A 19,700-nucleotide genomic window follows, 5' to 3' on the forward strand; every position below is an offset into this window, starting at 1 on the left:
CACACACACACACACACACACACACACACACACACACACACACACACACACATAGACAGAGAGAGAGAAAGAAAGACAAAGAGAGAGCGATAGTCACATGCGTCAGACTATTTATCCATATTCTCTCATCTGTTGTCATTACTACTTAGTGGGAATAATAAATATAATTGCACTCAGTCAGGAATGTGTTCAAAGCCAAGCCATGGCTATTACATTCATAAATAGAGAAATAAACCATTGAACATGAAACATTTTCACAGATGTCAGGACATTATGACCAGTAATTGCATATAAAACCGTCTGGATGCTGGAGTGTGTGTGTGTGTGTGTGTAAATCAAGCAGTAAAATACAATTATCCAGAGAAAAATGGTACTGTGGGTTGAGAGTATAGGGAGTGATCTGAGCGTGCTCTAAATGTATGGCTGGTATTCCCATAAAGGCTGTAACACGCACACAGCACAGGCCTGGGGAGCGAATCACCCTCTCTTCCTTACACACACACACACACACACACACACACACACACACACACACACACACACACACACACACACACACACACACACACACACACACACACACACACACACACACACACACACACACACACACACACACACACACACACACACACACACAAACGCACACGGTGCTTGAGTACTGGGTCTGTAACAGGATGTCAGCATGGCAGGACTCCCCTGCCCTGATTCACTTCATAGAGCGTTTTAAGGGCCTGTGGCAGAGTTACTATGGAGAAGGAGTTACTATGGAGATGGAATTACTATGGAGATGGAGTTACTATGGAGATGGAGTTACTATGGAGATGGAGTTTCCTTATGTGTTATTATGTTATTATAGACGGAATATGTTTTCATCTGTCATGTACTCCACAATAGAGTACTGATAGAGGTAGAATCTAGTACTGGGATGGGACAGCTGTCCAGATGTGTCCAGCTCTGTCCAGATGTGTTCATCTCTGTCCAGATGTGTTCATCTCTGTCCAGATGTGTTCATCTCTGTCCAGATGTGTTCATCTCTGTCCAGATGTGTCCAGATGTGTTCATCTCTGTCCAGATGTGTCCAGATGTGTTCATCTCTGTCCAGATGTGTCCAGATGTGTTCATCTCTGTCCAGATGTGTCCAGATGTGTTCATCTCTGTCCAGATGTGTCCAGATGTGTTCATCTCTGTCCAGATGTGTCCATATGTGTTCATCTCTGTCCAGATGTGTCCAGATGTGTTCATCTCTGTCCAGATGTGTCCAGATGTGTTCATCTCTGTCCAGATGTGTTCATCTCTGTCCAGATGTGTTCATCTCTGTCCAGATGTGTCCAGATGTGTTCATCTCTGTCCAGATGTGTCCAGATGTGTTCATCTCTGTCCAGATGTGTTCATCTCTGTCCAGATGTGTTAATCTCTGTCCAGATGTGTCCATGTGTTCATCTCTGTCCAGATGTGTCCAGATGTGTTCATCTCTGTCCAGATGTGTCCAGATGTGTTCATCTCTGTCCAGATGTGTTCATCTCTGTCCAGATGTGTTCATCTCTGTCCAGATGTGTCCAGCTATGTCCAGATGTGTTCATCTCTGTCCAGATGTGTTCAGCTCTGTCCAGATGTGTCCATATGTGTTCAGCTCTGTCCAAATGTGTCCAGATGTTTTCAGCTCTGTCCAGATGTGTCCAGGTGTGTTCGGTTGTGTTCAGGTGTGTTCAGGTCTGTCCAGGTGTGTCCAGCTGTGTTAAGGTATGTTCAGTTGTGTCCAGGTGTGTTAAGGTGTGTGCAGGTGTGTCCAGGTGTGTGCAGGTGTGTTAAGGTGTATCCAGGTGTGTGCAGGTGTGTTAAGGTGTATCCAGGTGTGTGCAGGTGTGTCCAGGTGTGTGCAGGTGTGTTAAGGTGTATCCAGGTGTGTTAAGGTGTATCCAGGTGTGTGCAGGTGTGTCCAGGTGTGTGCAGGTGTGTTAAGGTGTATCCAGGTGTGTTAAGGTGTATCCAGGTGTGTGCAGGTGTGTTAAGGTGTATCCAGGTGTGTTAAGGTGTATCCAGGTGTGTGCAGGTGTGTTAAGGTGTATCCAGGTGTGTGCAGGTGTGTTAAAGTGTATCCAGGTGTGTTAATGTGTGTGCAAGTGTGTGCAGGTGTGTTAAGGTGTATCCAGGTGTGTGCAGGTGTGTTAAGGTATATCCAGCTGTGTTAAGGTATATCCTGGTGTGTTAAGGTAGATCCAGGTGTGTTAAGGTGTATCCGGGTGTGTTAAGGTGTGTGAAAGTGTGTGCAGGTGTATCCAGGTGTATGCAGGTGTGTCCAGGTGTGTGCAGGTGTGTGCAAGTGTGTCCAGGTGTGTGCAGGTGTGTCCAGGTGTGTGCAGGTGTGTACAGGTGTGTTAAGGTGTGTGCAGGTGTGTCCAGGTATGTCCCGGTGTGTTCAGGTGTGTTTAGGTCCTCTACTCACCCATGCAGTTTTTCATCATCATGAAGCCGCTCTCGTAACCTTCAAAACATTCGCACTCGAAGTCCCCACCGGTGTTCACACACGTGCCCTGACCACACAGGTCTGGAGAGATACGGCATTCGTCGATGTCTGAAAGGAGAAACACCCACATACACATCACAGTTAGTTTCCAAAAACACATTAAGAGACATTGCATTGTGAGTAATGTAGTATTTCTGACGCGCTGTTTTGACATATACTATCTTGTGTGTCTGAAAGTTTTAGACGGAGCTCTAGATGTATGCTCTGTATGAGCTGTAGACTGACCTGTACAGTTCCTCTCATCAGAGTCCAGAGCGAAGCCGTTGTCACAGCGACAACGGAAACTACCGATGGTGTTCCTACACTTCCCATTGGAGCACAAGCTGTGGATCATCTTACACTCGTTTATATCTAAGAAAAAGGGAGGTAAGGAGGGATGGAGAGATAGAGAAATAGAGAGAGAGAAGGACTTATTATATATTTTACTTGATTTGGCAATGTAAACATATGTTTCCCATAGCAATAAAGCCATTTGAATCAAATTGAGAGAGAGAGAGAGAGAGAGAGAGAGAGAGAGAGAGAGAGAGAGAGAGAGAGAGAGAGAGAGAGAGAGAGAGAGAAAGAGAGAGAGAGCGAGAGAGCGAGAGAGAGAGAGAGCGAGAGAGCGAGAGAGAGAGAGAGAGAGAGCGAGAGAGAGAGCGAGAGAGAGAGAGAGCGAGAGAGCGAGAGAGAGAGAGAGAGAGAGAGCGAGAGAGAGAGCGAGAGAGAGAGAGAGCGAGAGAGCGAGAGAGAGAGAGAGAGAGAGAGAGAGAGAGAGAGAGAGAGAGAGAGAGAGAGAGAGAGAGAGAGAGAGAGAGAGAGAGAGAGAGAGAGAGAGAGAGAGAGAGCGAGAGAGAGAGGTTACAGCAGGTTTTTGAGTTTGTTCACCTGTCATTTTGTTGTCATTTCCCCTAGATTTTGCTCGCCTGAAGTAGAGTATATTGTGATAAATTGCACACTACTTGCCTAGAGAGTTTTCAGCTATACTTTTTTGTGGATGTGTATTTACCACAACAGACAGATGCTGGCACTAAGACCGCACTCAGTCAGCTGTATAAGGAAATAAGCAAACAGGAAACCACTCACCCGGCGCTCCTAGTGGCCGGAAACTTTAATGCAGAGAAACTGAAATCACTTCTACCAAATTTCCATCAACATGTTAAATGTGCAACCAGAGGGAAAACAATTCCAGATCAGCTGTACTCCACACACAGAGACACGTACAAAGCTCTCCCTCGCCCTCCAACTGGTAAATCCGACCACAACTCTATCCCCCTGATTCCTGCTTATAAGCTAAAATTAAAGCAGGAAGCACCAGTGACTCGGTCTATAAAAAAAGTGGTCAGATGAAGCAGATGCTAAACTACAGGACTGCTTTGCTATCACAGACTGGAACATGTTCCGGGATTCTTCCGATGGCATTGAGGAGTACACCACATCAGTCACTGGCTTTATCAATAAGTGCATTGAGGACTTCGTCCCCACAGTGACTGTATGTACACACCCCAACCAGAAGCCATGGATTACAGGCAACCTTCGCACTGAGCTAAATGGTAGAGCTGCCGCTTTCAAGGTGCGGGACTCTAACCCGGAAGCTTACAAGAAATCCTGCTATGCCCTACAACAAACCATCAAACAGGCAAAGCGTCAATACAGGGCTAAGATTGAATCATACTACACCGGCTCCGACACTCGTCTTATATGGCAGGGCTTGCAAACTATTACAGACTACAAAGGGAAGCACAGCCGCGAGCTGCCCAGTGACACGAGCCTACCAGACGAGCTAAATCACGTCTATGCTCGCTTCGAGGCAAGCAACACTGCATGAGAGCATCAGCTGTTCCGGACGGCTGTGTGATCACGCTCTCCGTAGCCGATGTGATCAAGACCTTTAAACAGGTCAACATACACAAGGCTGCGGAGCCAGATGGATTACCAGGACGTGTGCTCTGGGCATGTGCTGACCAACTGGCAGGTGTCTTCACTGACATTTTCAACATGTCCCTGACTGAGTCTGTAATACCAACATGTTCAAGCAGACCACCATAGTTCCTGTGCCCAAGAACACAAAGGCAACATGCCTAAATGACTACAGACCCGTGGCACTCACGTCCGTAGCCAAGTGCTTTGAAAGGCTGGTAATGGCTCACATCAACACCATTATCCCAGAAACCCTAGACCCACTCCAATTTGCATACCGCCCAAACAGATCCACAGATGATGCAATCTCTATTGCACTCCACACTGCCCTTTCCCACCTGGACAAAAGGAACACCTATGTGAGAGTGCTATTCATTGACTACAGCTCAGCGTTCAACACTATGGTACCCTCAAAGCTCATCACTAAGCTAAGAGTCCTGGGACTAAACACCTCCCTCTGCAACTGGATCCTGGACTTCCTGACGGGCCTCCCCCAGGTGGTGAGGGAAGGAAGCAACCCATCTGCCACGCTGATCCTCAACACTGGAGCTCTCCAAGGGTGCGTGCTCAGTCCCCTCCTGTACTCCCTGTTCACCCATGACTGTATGGCAAGGCACGACTCCAACACCATCATTAAGTTTGCAGATGACACAAAAGTGGTAGGCCTGATCACCAACAATGACGAGACAGCCTATAGGGAGGAGGTCAGAGACCTGGCCGGGTGGTGCCAGAATAACAACCTATCCCTCAACGTAACCAAGACTAAGGAGATTATTGTGGACTACAGGAAAAGGAGGGCTGAGCACACCCCCGTTCTCATCGACGGGACTCTAGTGGAGCGGGTTGAGAGCTTCAAGTTCCTTGGTGTCCACATCAACAACAAACTAGAATGGTCCAAACAGACCAAGACAGTCGTGAAGAGGGCATAACAAAGCCTATTCACCCTCAGGAAACTAAAAAGATTTGGCATGGGTCCTGAGATCCTCAAAAGGTTCTACAGCTGCAACATCGAGAGCATGGTTGCATCACTGCCTGGTACGGCAATTGCTCGGCCTCTGACCGCAAGGGTAGTGCGTACGGCCCAGTACATCACTGGTGCTAAACTGCCTGCCATCCAGGACTTCTACCCCAAGCGGTGTCAGAGGAAGGCCCTAAAAATAGTCAAAGACCCCAGCTACCCCAGTCATAGACTGTTCTCTCTACTCAACAGTTTATACGCCCAAGCCATAAGACTCCTGAACAGGTAATCAAATGGCTACCCGTACTATTTGCATTGTATGCCCCCTTGAAGAAGGACCTGAAGGAATATAGAAGGTAGGGGAAGGGACTAGGTTTGAAATGGAACGTATCCGGCCAACCTTTGAGGAAGGGCCGTCCATTAATGAAGTCTCCTCTGTTTGCGAAGCCGGGTCCCCTGGGACAGAGCTGGCTGTACTCCTGAGAGCCTTTCTCCGGACACTCGTCACATTCCGGGCCCCAGGCCACACCCACCGAGCAGCAGCACGCGTCCACACGGTGACGACCCGGGATAGGGGCTCCACAACGCTCATCCTCGTGGCTCAGATAACACTGCTCTGTACGCAGGTCTGCAGGGGGGAAACATACGATAACACCGTAAAGGATCATCAGTTTAACAAAATGTAGTACATCCGGAAATGAAAGGCAATGACCCCATTTTGAATCGTATAATTATTGTGGAGTACACAACAGTGTAATGGACTACAGTACCCATTAGCGTAGTGCTTGTGGACTACAGTACCCACCTATACATGTTCGTCCAGTGGCGTCGACGGTCATCCCAGAGGGACACTGGCAGATGAAGGAACCCACGGTGTTCACACACTTCCCATTGATACACACCCCCGGAAACACCTCACACTCATTAACATCTACAGGTGGAGAGAGAACACACAACCTAGACTCCATTAACAACATCACAACACTAGAAACACAACAGACACACATACTAGAGCCTGTTATCAACAACAGAATAATACAACGTTAAGTCAACTAACAGAACTATTTATTGTCCATGAGAACTATGATAAAATCATTGCGTTGGGTGATTTTAATATTCATGTTGACAAAGAGACTGACTCCAAGGCCATTGCATTTATGAATGTTTTGAGCTCTATATACTTTATCCAACAAGACAATTAGAAAGACCAGGTAAAAAATCTAGGGGTTATTTTAGATTCTGAACTCAATTTCAAATCACATACTGGGAATGTGACCAAAATAGCTTTAAACCACCTGAGGAACATTGCCAAGATGCCGTCGTTTCTACAGAGACTCATCCATGCTTTTATTACAAGCGGGCTTGACTACTGTAATGCTCTCCTTTCTGGTCTACCCAAGAAAGCCATTGGTCAACTGCAAAACATACAGAATGCTGCAGCACGGGTACTGACCAAGACCAGACGGAGAACATACACCAAGTCACTTGGCTCTGTCATAACCTCACATGGTCTCTCCTATCATTGCTATGCAGACGACACACAATTAATCTTCTCCTTTCCCCCTTCTGATGACCAGGTGGCGAATCGCATCTCTGCATGTCTGGCAGACATATCAGTGTGGATGACGGATCACCACCTCAAGCTGAACCTCGGCAAGACGGAGCTGCTCTTCCTCCCGGGGAAGGACTGCCCGTTCCATGATCTCGCCATCACGGTTGACAACTCCATTGTGTCCTCCTCCCAGAGCGCTAAGAACCTTGGCGTGATCCTGGACAACACCCTGTCGTTCTCAACTAACATCAAGGCGGTGGCCCGTTCCTGCAGGTTCATGCTCTACAACATCCGCAGAGTACGACCCTGCCTCACACAGGTAGCGACGCAGGTCCTAATCCAGGCACTTGTCATCTCCCGTCTGGATTACTGCAACTCGCTGTTGGCTGGGCTCCCTGCCTGTGCCATTAAACCCCTACAACTCATCCAGAACGCCGCAGCCCGTCTGGTGTTCAACCTTCCCAAGTTCTCTCACGTCACCCCGCTCCTCCGCTCTCTCCACTGGCTTCCAGTTGAAGCTCGCATCCGCTACAAGACCATGGTGCTTGCCTACGGAGCTGTGAGGGGAACGGCACCTCAGTACCTCCAGGCTCTGATCAGGCCCTACACCCAAACAAGGGCACTGCGTTCATCCACCTCTGGCCTGCTCGCCTCCCTACCACTGAGGAAGTACAGTTCCCGCTCAGCCCAGTCAAAACTGTTCGCTGCTCTGGCCCCCCAATGGTGGAACAAACTCCCTCACGACGCCAGGACAGCGGAGTCAATCACCACCTTCCGGAGACACCTGAAACCCCACCTCTTTAAGGAATACCTAGGATAGGATAAAGTAATCCTTCTCACCCCCCTTAAAAGATTTAGATGCACTATTGTAAAGTGGCTGTTCCACTGGATGTCATAAGGTGAATGCACCAATTTGTAAGTCGCTCTGGATAAGAGCGTCTGCTAAATGACTTAAATGTAAATGTAAGAACACATTACACCGGTTTTAAGGTCTCCGCACTGGCTGCCTGTGAGTAATATAATTCATTTTAAGATTCTTCTATTGGTTTATAAATCAATCCACGATTGTGCACCCCAATACATGTCAGACATGCTTTTAAGTTATGTACCCAGTAGGTCCCTCCGGTTCTCTGGCACTGGCCTTTTAACTATCCCAAAGCCTAGGACCAAGAGGCATGGAGAGGCAGCATTTAGTTATTATCCCACAGCTTCTGGATTAGCCTGCCAGAGAACCTGAGGGGAGCCGAAACTGTAGACTTTTGAAAACACACATTTTTAGCTTTGCTATTCCTTAGGGTGCTTTTGAGTTTTTATTGTTATTCTTTAGTTTTTGATCCTCTTATGTTTGTTGTGTAGTAAATATTTCCATTTTTGTTTTGTTTGTTTTGTCTTGTGAAGAACATTGTGTTGCATTTCATGTCTGAAATGTGCAGTGTAAATAAAGCGTCATTTGATACATGCCAACGCAAACAATCAATGCAGAAAACTGAATTATAACCCATTTTTGAAATCCAACACTGGATTTGAGGGAACATGTGTATTTGCTCAGTGAAAGATGTGTCTTGTCGGAGTCCTTCTCCAGGTGGCATTACCTTCACAGATGGTCCCTCTGACTCTAGCATAACCCTTAGTGCAGAAATGATCTGAAAGAGAAGGAGGAAGAGAGAACAAGCCATATTAAAATACCTTCACATTATCTGAGACCCTGACCTAAAGGCTTTCATGTGTAATAGATCTGGTCATGACCTGAACGGGAAAAACTCCTGGCCCCAGTTATAGGATCATTCACACTTGGTACAGAGGCCTAGCTACAGTACAGGTTATAATTCTCACCTAGCTACAGTACAGGTTCTAATTCTCACCTAGCTACAGTACAGGTTCTAATTCTCACCTAGCTACAGTACAGGTTATAATTCTCACCTAGCTACAGTACAGTTTATAATTCTCACTTAGCTACAGTACAGGTTATAATTCTCACTTAGCTACAGTACAGGTTCTAATTCTCACCTAGCTACAGTACAGGTTCTAATTCTCACCTAGCTACAGTACAGGTTCTAATTCTCACCTAGCTACAGTACAGGTTCTAATTCTCACCTAGCTACAGTACAGGTTCTAATTCCTACCTAGCTACAGTACAGGTTGTAATTCTACCTAGCTACAGTACAGGTTCTAATTCTCACCTAGCTACAGTACAGGTTCTAATTCTCACCTAGCTACAGTACAGGTTCTAATTCCTACCTAGCTACAGTACAGGTTCTAATTATCACCTAGCTACAGTACAGGTTATAATTCTCACCTAGCTACAGTACAGGTTCTAATTCTCACCTAGCTACAGTACAGGTTATAATTCTCACCTAGCTACAGTACAGTTTATAATTCTCACTTAGCTACAGTACAGGTTATAATTCTCACTTAGCTACAGTACAGGTTCTAATTCTCACCTAGCTACAGTACAGGTTCTAATTCTCACCTAGCTACAGTACAGGTTCTAATTCTCACCTAGCTACAGTACAGGTTATAATTCTCACCTAGCTACAGTACAGTTTATAATTCTCACTTAGCTACAGTACAGGTTATAATTCTCACCTAGCTACAGTACAGGTTCTAATTCTCACCTAGCTACAGTACAGGTTCTAATTCTCACCTAGCTACAGTACAGGTTCTAATTCTCACCTAGCTACAGTAAAGGTTCTAATTCTCACCTAGCTACAGTACAGGTTCTAATTCTCACCTAGCTACAGTACAGGTTCTAATTCTCACCTAGCTACAGTACAGGTTCTAATTCTCACCTAGCTACAGTACAGGTTCTAATTCCTACCTAGCTACAGTACAGGTTATAATTCTCACCTAGCTACAGTACAGGTTCTAATTCTCACCTAGCTACAGTACAGGTTCTAATTCCTACCTAGCTACAGTACAGGTTCTAATTCTCACCTAGCTACAGTACAGGTTCTAATTCTCACCTAGCCACAGTACAGGTTCTAATTCTCACCTAGCTACAGTACAGGTTCTAATTCTCACCTAGCTACAGTACAGGTTCTAATTCTCACCTAGCTACAGTACAGGTTCTAATTCTCACCTAGCTACAGTACAGGTTCTAATTCTCACCTAGCTACAGTACAGGTTCTAATTCTCACCTAGCTACAGTACAGGTTCTAATTCTCACCTAGCTACAGTACAGGTTCTAATTCTCACCTAGCTACAGTACAGGTTCTAATTCCTACCTAGTTACAGTACAGGTTCTAATTCCTACCTAGCTACAGTACAGGTTCTAATTCTCACCTAGCTACAGTACAGGTTATATTTCTCACCTAGCTACAGTACAGGTTCTAATTCTCACCTAGCTACAGTACAGGTTATAATTCTCACCTAGCTACAGTACAGGTTCTAATTCCTACCTAGCTACAGTACAGGTTCTAATTCTCACCTAGCTACAGTACAGGTTATAATTCTCACTTAGCTACAGTACAGGTTATAATTCTCACCTAGCTACAGTACAGGTTCTAATTCTCACCTAGCTACAGTACAGGTTCTAATTCTCACCTAGCTACAGTACAGGTTCTAATTCTCACCTAGCTACAGTACAGGTTATAATTCTCACCTAGCTACAGTACAGGTTATAATTCTCACTTAGCTACAGTACAGGTTATAATTCTCACCTAGCTACAGTACAGGTTCTAATTCTCACCTAGCTACAGTACAGGTTCTAATTCTCACCTAGCTACAGTACAGGTTCTAATTCTCACCTAGCTACAGTACAGGTTCTAATTCTCACCTAGCTACAGTACAGGTTCTAATTCTCACCTAGCTACAGTACAGGTTCTAATTCTCACCTAGCTACAGTACAGGTTCTAATTCTCACCTAGCTACAGTACAGGTTCTAATTCCTACCTAGCTACAGTACAGGTTCTAATTCTCACCTAGCTACAGTACAGGTTCTAATTCTCACCTAGCTACAGTACAGGTTCTAATTCCTACCTAGCTACAGTACAGGTTCTAATTCTCACCTAGCTACAGTACAGGTTCTAATTCTCACCTAGCCACAGTACAGGTTCTAATTCTCACCTAGCTACAGTACAGGTTCTAATTCTCACCTAGCTACAGTACAGGTTCTAATTCTCACCTAGCTACAGTACAGGTTCTAATTCTCACCTAGCTACAGTACAGGTTCTAATTCTCACCTAGCTACAGTACAGGTTCTAATTCTCACCTAGCTACAGTACAGGTTCTAATTCTCACCTAGCTACAGTACAGGTTCTAATTCTCACCTAGCTACAGTACAGGTTCTAATTCCTACCTAGTTACAGTACAGGTTCTAATTCCTACCTAGCTACAGTACAGGTTCTAATTCTCACCTAGCTACAGTACAGGTTATATTTCTCACCTAGCTACAGTACAGGTTCTAATTCTCACCTAGCTACAGTACAGGTTCTAATTCTCACCTAGCTACAGTACAGGTTCTAATTCTCACCTAGCTACAGTACAGGTTCTAATTCTCACCTAGCTACAGTACAGGTTATAATTCTCACCTAGCTACAGTACAGGTTATAATTCTCACCTAGCTACAGTACAGGTTCTAATTCTCACCTAGCTACAGTACAGATTCTAACCCTCACCTAGCTACAGTACAGGTTATAATTCTCACCTAGCTACAGTACAGGTTATAATTCTCACCTAGCTACAGTACAGGTTCTAATTCTCACCTAGCTACAGTACAGGTTATAATTCTCACCTAGCTACAGTACAGGTTCTAATTCTCACCTAGTTACAGTACAGGTTCTAATTCTCACCTAGCTACAGTACAGGTTCTAATTCTCACCTAGCTACAGTACAGGTTCTAATTCCTACCTAGCTACAGTACAGGTTCTAATTCTCACCTAGCTACAGTACAGGTTCTAATTCTCACCTAGCTACAGTACAGGTTCTAATTCTCACCTAGCTACAGTACAGGTTCTAATTCTCACATAGCTACAGTACAGGTTCTAATTCTCACCTAGCTACAGTACAGGTTCTAATTCTCACCTAGCTACAGTACAGGTTCTAATTCTCACCTAGCTACAGTACAGGTTCTAATTCTCACCTAGCTACAGTACAGGTTCTAATTCCTACCTAGTTACAGTACAGGTTCTAATTCTCACCTAGCTACAGTACAGGTTCTAATTCTCACCTAGCTACAGTACAGGTTATATTTCTCACCTAGCTACAGTACAGGTTCTAATTCTCACCTAGCTACAGTACAGGTTCTAATTCTCACCTAGCTACAGTACAGGTTCTAATTCTCACCTAGCTACAGTACAGGTTCTAATTCTCACCTAGCTACAGTACAGGTTATAATTCTCACCTAGCTACAGTACAGGTTCTAATTCTCACCTAGCTACAGTACAGATTCTAACCCTCACCTAGCTACAGTACAGGTTATAATTCTCACCTAGCTACAGTACAGGTTATAATTCTCACCTAGCTACAGTACAGGTTCTAATTCTCACCTAGCTACAGTACAGGTTATAATTCTCACCTAGCTACAGTACAGGTTCTAATTCTCACCTAGTTACAGTACAGGTTCTAATTCTCACCTAGCTACAGTACAGGTTCTAATTCTCACCTAGCTACAGTACAGGTTCTAATTCTCACCTAGTTACAGTAAAGGTTCTAATTCTCACCTAGCTACAGTGCAGGTTCTAACCCTCACCTAGCTACAGTACAGTTTCTAATTCTCACCTAGTTACAGTACAGGTTCTAATTCTCACCTAGCTACAGTACAGGTTCTAACCCTCACCTAGCTACAATATAGGTTCTAACCCTCACATAGCTACAGTGCAGGTTCTAATTCTCACCTAGCTCCAGTACAGGTTCTAACCCTCACCTAGCTACAGTACAGGTTCTAACCCTCACCTAGCTACAGTACAGGTTCTAACCCTCACCTAGCTACAGTACAGGTTCTAATTCTCACCTGGTTCACACTAGGCACATGTTCCTCCCCAGGCCTCTCCCCAGAGAAGGGCTATAGGTTAAATAGGTTCTATAAGTTCTAGAGATTCTAGAAGTTCCATATGGTTCTATATGGTTCTGTAGGTTCCAACTAAGCTGGTTCACAATTGGCACAGGTGACTTCCCCAGGCCTCTCCCCAGAGAAGGGCTACAGGTTAAATAGGTTCTATAAGTTCTAGATGTTCCATATGGTTCTATATAGTTCTGTAGGTTCCCACTAACCTGGTTCACACTTGGCACAGGGACTTCCCCAAGCCTCTCCCCAGAGAAGGGCTACAGGTTAAATAGGTTCTATAAGTTCTATATGTTCCATATGGTTCTATATAGTTCTGTAGGTTCCCACTAACCTGGTTCACACTTGGCACAGGGACTTCCCCAGGCCTCTCCCCAGAGAAGGGCTACAGGTTAAATAGGTTCTATAAGTTCTAGATGTTCCATATGGTTCTATATAGTTCTGTAGGTTCCCACTAACCTGGTTCACACTTGGCACAGGGACTTCCCCAGGCCTCTCCCCAGAGAAGGGCTACAGGTTAAATAGGTTATATAAGTTCTAGATGTTCCATATGGTTCTATATAGTTATGTAGGTTCCCACTAACCTGGTTCACACTTGGCACAGGGACTTCCCCAGGCCTCTCCCCAGAGAAGGGCTACAGGTTAAATAGGTTCTATAAGTTCTAGATGTTCCATATGGTTCTATATAGTTCTGTAGGTTCCCACTAACCTGGTTCACACTTGGCACAGGGACTTCCCCAGGCCTCTCCCCAGAGAAGGGCTACAGGTTAAATAGGTCCTATAAGTTCTAGATGTTCCATATGGTTCTATATAGTTCTGTAGGTTCCCACTAACCTGGTTCACACTTGGCACAGGGACTTCCCCAGGCCTCTCCCAGTGTGGAGCAGCAGTGGGATTTCAGAGTGGCTCCGTTGATGTTGATCTCACAGCGTCCGTTAATCACCTTCAGCCAACATGTGCCTTTACTGGTCTCTACAGGGACAGGGAGAGGGAGGGCAGAGGACTGTACTAATAAACATCATAACATTTCATAGCTGACATTTTAGCCCCTCAGATAGTAGTCCCCTAATCCTCTGGTCAAAAGTAACATCTTCTCACGTACCTATACACTGTGTTCCAGAGGCATCCAGCGTGCTGCCTGCTGAGCAGAGACACACGTAGGACCCCGGGCTGTTCTTACAGTCCCCGTTCACACACGGCTTCGACTCACACTCATCAATGTCTGCAGGAGACAACACATATTCATCAATATCGACAAGAAACACACACACATCTATATGAATTAGAGGAGAAAGTAATCCACAAATCAATATCTACAGGAAGATGTGTTACCACGTCTTTCTTTCTACTCCTGACAAGCTTCTAACACGTCTTCTGTGTGACAGACTGACAGCAGGGCTGGGGGTCAACTCCATTTCAATTCCAGACAATTACGGAAGTACCTTGACATTCCAATTCCAATTCTCTGAACTTTAAATGTGATTAAACCCAACCCTGACAGACAGACGGACAGACAGTAACTCGTCTGGGCCAGTGTATCTCACCTTCACAGACATCCGTCTCAGCGTGGAACAGGAAGCCGGTGGGACAGTTGCAGGTGAAACTACCTGGAGTGTTCCTGCACAGGCCGTTGTCACACAGTAACCTGTTCACTGCACACTCATCTATGTCTGAGAGGAGACAGATACACAGAATGATATCTTAGAACTCATTTAATACGATCTCTAGGGTTAATACATTCATCTACAGTATGTCTCAAGAGACAGACAGACAGACAGACAGACAGACAGACAGACAGACAGACAGACAGACAGACAGACAGACAGACAGACAGACAGACAGACAGACAGACAGACAGAGATAGCAACATTTGGATAACCCAGTCATTTTAAGGATACATCATGGGACTTACCAACACAGTGTTTTCCAGTGGTGTCCACCTCAAAGCCCATGTTACAGTTACACTTATAGGTCCTCAGCATGTTCTCACACACACCGTTCTGACAGATGTCTGGGTCCAGAGCACACTCATTGATATCTGGGAGAGATACACACACACAGGCACACAAGGTTAATATCTGGGAGAGATACACACACACACACAGGCACACAAGGTTAATATCTGGGAGAGATACACACACACACACACAGGCACACAAGGTTAATATCTGGGAGAGATACACACACACACACACAGGCACACAAGGTTCCTTCTGTTTTTGATCGTTACCTCTGCCATCGCTGGTGGTGCCGGGGCCGTTACTACACAGGGCCAGGAACTCAGCTGCAAAACACACACACACACACACACACACACACACACACACACACACACACACACACACACACACACACACACACACACACACACACACACACACACACACACACACACCCACCCACCCACCCACACACCCACCCACACACACACACACACACACACACACACACACACACACACACACACACACACACACACACACACACACACACACACACACACACCCAGGGGTTAGTGAAACTACTAAACGAAATAACAGCGTTTTGTGAAAACATCACATTTGCCAACATCCAGAGATCTCAGAGCAAGTCATTTCATACCATGTTATTATCCATTTCCATGCTTTCTCATTTGGTCTGGATATATATGAAATGAACCCTTAATGTGGTGGAACTTTGGCATCTTTTTGATACAGATTTAAACAGGAAGAGCTAATGAGAAATGACTGGTTGTAGTGTTATTATGTGTGGCGAGGTGGAGGGGTGGAGGGGGGTGGCAGTATGGAGGAGTGGGGGTGGAGGAGTGGAGGGGGTGGCAGGGTGGAGGAGTGGGGATGAGGTGTGGAGGGGGCGGCAGGGTGGAGGAGTGGCGTTGGAGGAGTGGAGGGGGTGGCAGGGTTGAGGAGTGGGGGTGGAGGGGGTGGAGGAGTGGGGGTGGCAGAATGGAGGAGTGGGGGTGAGGTGTGGAGGGGGTGGCAGGGTGGAGGAGTGGGGTTGGAGGAGTGGAGGGGGGTGGCAGGGTTGAGGAGTGGGGGTGGAGGGGGTGGAGGAGTGGGGGTGGCAGAATGGAGGAGTGGGGGTGAGGTGTGGAGGGGGTGGCAGGGTGGAGGAGTGGGGTTGGAGGAGTGGAGGGGTGGCAGGGTTGAGGAGTGGGGGTGGAGGGGGGTGGAGGAGTGGGGGTGGCAGAATGGAGGAGTGGGGGTGGAAAGGAGGAATGGAGGTGGAGGAGTGGGGGTGGAGGAGTGGAGGTGGAGGAGTGGGGGTGGAGGAGTGGAGGTGGAGGAGTGGGGGTGAAGGTGGAGGAGTGGAGGTGGAGGGGGAAGGAGGAGTGGAGGTGGAGGAGTGGGGGTGGAGGTGGAGGAGTGGAAGAGTGGTGTTGGAGTCAGACAGTCAGACAGTCAGAGATTACAGGCCACAGCAGATGAAGACAACATCTCCTGTTTCTGTGGATTGAATCAGATTAAGAGTTGGATGGTTTATAGTCACCAACCATAGAACATCAGTGCATGGTAACGCTGTTACTTTGTCATAGCCGGAACAGCCGTGAATATCAATCTCTGTAATCATGACTCAGACAGAGTGAATGTCACTGCAGACTCCATCTTGATGCCTCAAGAGTGTGTGTCCCTCATATCGCTCTGTCTGTTGGACATCAGCTGGTCTGTGGTATTACTAACGTTAGCTGGGATGCCAAAACACATCATCCACTTCACTCAGGACAACAGCATAAGTGGTGGCTATGTAGACCCAGTTTTGTGTGTGTGTGCATGTGTATGTTTGTGTGTGTGTGTGTGTGTGTGTGTGTGTGTGTGTGTGTGTGTGTGTGTGTGTGTGTGTGTGTGTGTGTGTGTGTGTGTGTGTGTGTGTGTGTGTGTGTGTGTGTGTGTGTGTGTGTGTGTGTATGTGTGTGTGTGCGTGCGTGTGCGTGTGCGTGTGTGTGTACCTGAGTTTTGGGGTGGGCATGGTTGGCAGGACTCTCCAAAGGCGTACTCCACACTGGCACAGCAGCATTCTGACTTGGTCACGGCTCCGAAGAATGGCTTCACACACTGTCCCCGCTTGTATCCTCCATAACAAGTGCTGCGCATATGTGTGTCTGGAATCAGGATACAGAGAAAACTATGAATCTATCTCTTCTTGTTTCTCTCACTCCTTCCCCTCCCTCCCTCCCTCGCTCCCTCGTTCAGACAAACAACAGTGAAACAAACAGGGTTGTGTATCGAAGGGATTGCAGTATTCCCCTGATCTGATATCATCCAGAACGAATGCAGTCGACCCAAACTGTACACTTCCTGCCTGCCCACTCACATTGTGAAACCAGGAATATGGTCCTAAATGCTATGACCACACACTCTTAGAAAAAAAGGGTTCCAAAAGGGAATTTGTGATTGATTAAACCAAATCAATCAATCAATAATAGATTGATCATAGATCAGATTCTAGATTCTAGAGAGGAGACACTCACCGACACAGACGCGGCCATCCAGACCCACGGCCAGACCAGCCATACACTCACACCTGAAGGACCCCTCCGTATTCACACAGTGGCCGTTCATACAGATCCCTGGAGTCTCACATTCATCAATGTCTGGGAGAGAGACAGAGGAGACAGGAGGAGAACAGGGGAGACAGGAGGAGAACAGGGGAGAAAGGAGGAGAACAGGGGAGACATGAGGGGAACAGGGGAGACAGGAGGAGAACAGGGGAGACAGGAGGAGAACAGGGGAGACACGAGGGGAGAACAGAGGAGACAGGAGGAGAACAGGGGAGACAGGAGGAGAACAGGGGAGACAGGAGGAGAACAGGGGAGATAGGAGGAGAACAGGGGAGACAGGAGGAGAACAGGGGAGACAGGAGGGGAGAACAGGGGAGACAGGAGGGGAGAACAGAGGAGTCAGGAGGAGAGCAGGGGAGACAGGAGGAGAACAGAGGAGTCAGGAGGAGAACAGGGGAGACAGGAGGAGAACAGAGGAGACAGGAGGGGAGAACAGAGGAGACAGGAGGAGAACAGGGGAGACAGGAGGAGAACAGGGGAGACAGGGGGAGAACAGGGGAGAAAGGAGGAGAACAGGGGAGACAGGAGGGGAGAACAGGGGAGACAGGAGGGGAGAACAGGGGAGACAGGAGGGGAGAACAGAGGAGACAGGAGGGGAAAACAGAGGAGACAGGAGGGGAGAACAGGGGAGACAGGAGGAGAACAGAGGAGACAGGAGGGGAGAACAGAGGAGACAGGAGGGGAGAACAGGGGAGACATGAGGGGAGAACAGGGGAGACAGGAGGAGAACAGAGGAGACAGGAGGGGAGAACAGAGGAGACAGGAGGGGAAACAGGGGAGACAGGAGGAGAACAGGGGAGACAGGAAGGGAGAACGGAGGAGACAGGAGGGGAGAACAGAGGAGACAGGAGGGGAGAACAGAGGAGACAGGAGGGGAGAACAGGGGAGACAGGAGGAGAACAGAGGAGACAGGAGGAGAACAGAGGAGACAGGAGGAGAACAGAGGAGACAGGAGGGGAGAACAGGGGAGACAGGAGGAGAACAGAGGAGACAGGAGGGGAGAACAGAGGAGACAGGAGGGGAAACAGGGGAGACAGGAGGAGAACAGGGGAGACAGGAGGGGAGAACAGAGGAGACAGGAGGGGAGAACAGAGGAGACAGGAGGGGAAACAGGGGAGACAGGAGGAGAACAGGGGAGACAGGAAGGGAGAACGGAGGAGACAGGAGGGGAGAACAGAGGAGACAGGAGGGGAGAACAGAGGAGACAGGAGGGGAGAACAGGGGAGACAGGAGGAGAACAGAGGAGACAGGAGGAGAGAACAGAGGAGACAGGAGGGGAGAACAGGGGAGACAGGAGGGGAGAACAGAGGAGACAGGAGGGGAGAACAGAGGAGACAGGAGGGGAGAACAGAGGAGACAGGAGGGGAAAACAGAGGAGACAGGAGGGGAGAACAGAGGAGACAGGAGGGGAGAACAGGGGAGACAGGAGGGGAGAACAGAGGAGACAGGAGGGGAGAACAGAGGAGACAGGAGGGGAGAACAGAGGAGACAGGAGGGGAGAACAGAGGAGACAGGAGGGGAGAACAGAGGAGACAGGAGGGGAGAACAGGGGAGACAGGAGGGGAGAACAGGGGAGACAGGAGGGGAGAACAGAGGAGACAGGAGGGGAGAACAGAGGAGACAGGAGGAGAACAGGGGAGACAGGAAGGGAGAACAGGTGAAAGGGGGTAGGGGTAGCAGGGGAACAAAGGTTATGATAGGATACAATGGAACACTATGAGATGGTTTACCAGACCTACATTAAGGCTATTACTGTCTAAAGATAACTGTCAATGTACACTGAGTTTACCAAACATTAAGAACACCTTCCTAATGTTAAGTTGTCAATGTACACTGAGTTTACCAAACATTAAGAACACCTTCCTAATGTTAAGTTTTCAATGTACACTGAGTTTACCAAACATTAAGAACACCTTCCTAATATTAAGTTGTCAATGTACACTGAGTTTACCAAACATTAAGAACACCTTCCTAATATTAAGTTGTCAATGTACACTGAGTTTACCAAACATTAAGAACACCTTCCTAATGTTAAGTTGTCAATGTACACTGAGTTTACCAAACATTAAGAACACCTTCATAATATTAAGTTGTCAATGTACACTGAGTTTAAAAAACATTAAGAACACCTTCCTAATATTCAGTCCTAATACTCCCTTTTATCTACACTGATCAGAGTTGATTTAACAGGTGACATCAATAAGGGAT

At 47.0% G+C, this 19,700-nt stretch overlaps 1 protein-coding gene across 1 annotated transcript in view; it reads right to left on the minus strand.

Moving 5' to 3' along the window:
* Positions 1-19,700, minus strand: part of fbn1 (fibrillin 1) — a 170,125-nt gene that overhangs the window by 88,632 nt on the left and 61,793 nt on the right. The window contains 12 exon segments of the mRNA XM_052516796.1: positions 2,447-2,575; positions 2,753-2,878; positions 5,785-6,012; positions 6,190-6,315; positions 8,529-8,579; positions 13,772-13,909; positions 14,040-14,159; positions 14,482-14,607; positions 14,850-14,975; positions 15,168-15,221; positions 16,881-17,033; positions 17,403-17,525. Coding sequence (XP_052372756.1) covers positions 2,447-2,575; positions 2,753-2,878; positions 5,785-6,012; positions 6,190-6,315; positions 8,529-8,579; positions 13,772-13,909; positions 14,040-14,159; positions 14,482-14,607; positions 14,850-14,975; positions 15,168-15,221; positions 16,881-17,033; positions 17,403-17,525 — 1,500 coding nt within the window.

This window comes from Oncorhynchus keta, unplaced genomic scaffold (genome assembly GCF_023373465.1).
Source record: "Oncorhynchus keta strain PuntledgeMale-10-30-2019 unplaced genomic scaffold, Oket_V2 Un_scaffold_5444_pilon_pilon, whole genome shotgun sequence".
In the NCBI taxonomy this organism is placed as follows: Eukaryota; Metazoa; Chordata; class Actinopteri; order Salmoniformes; family Salmonidae; genus Oncorhynchus; species Oncorhynchus keta.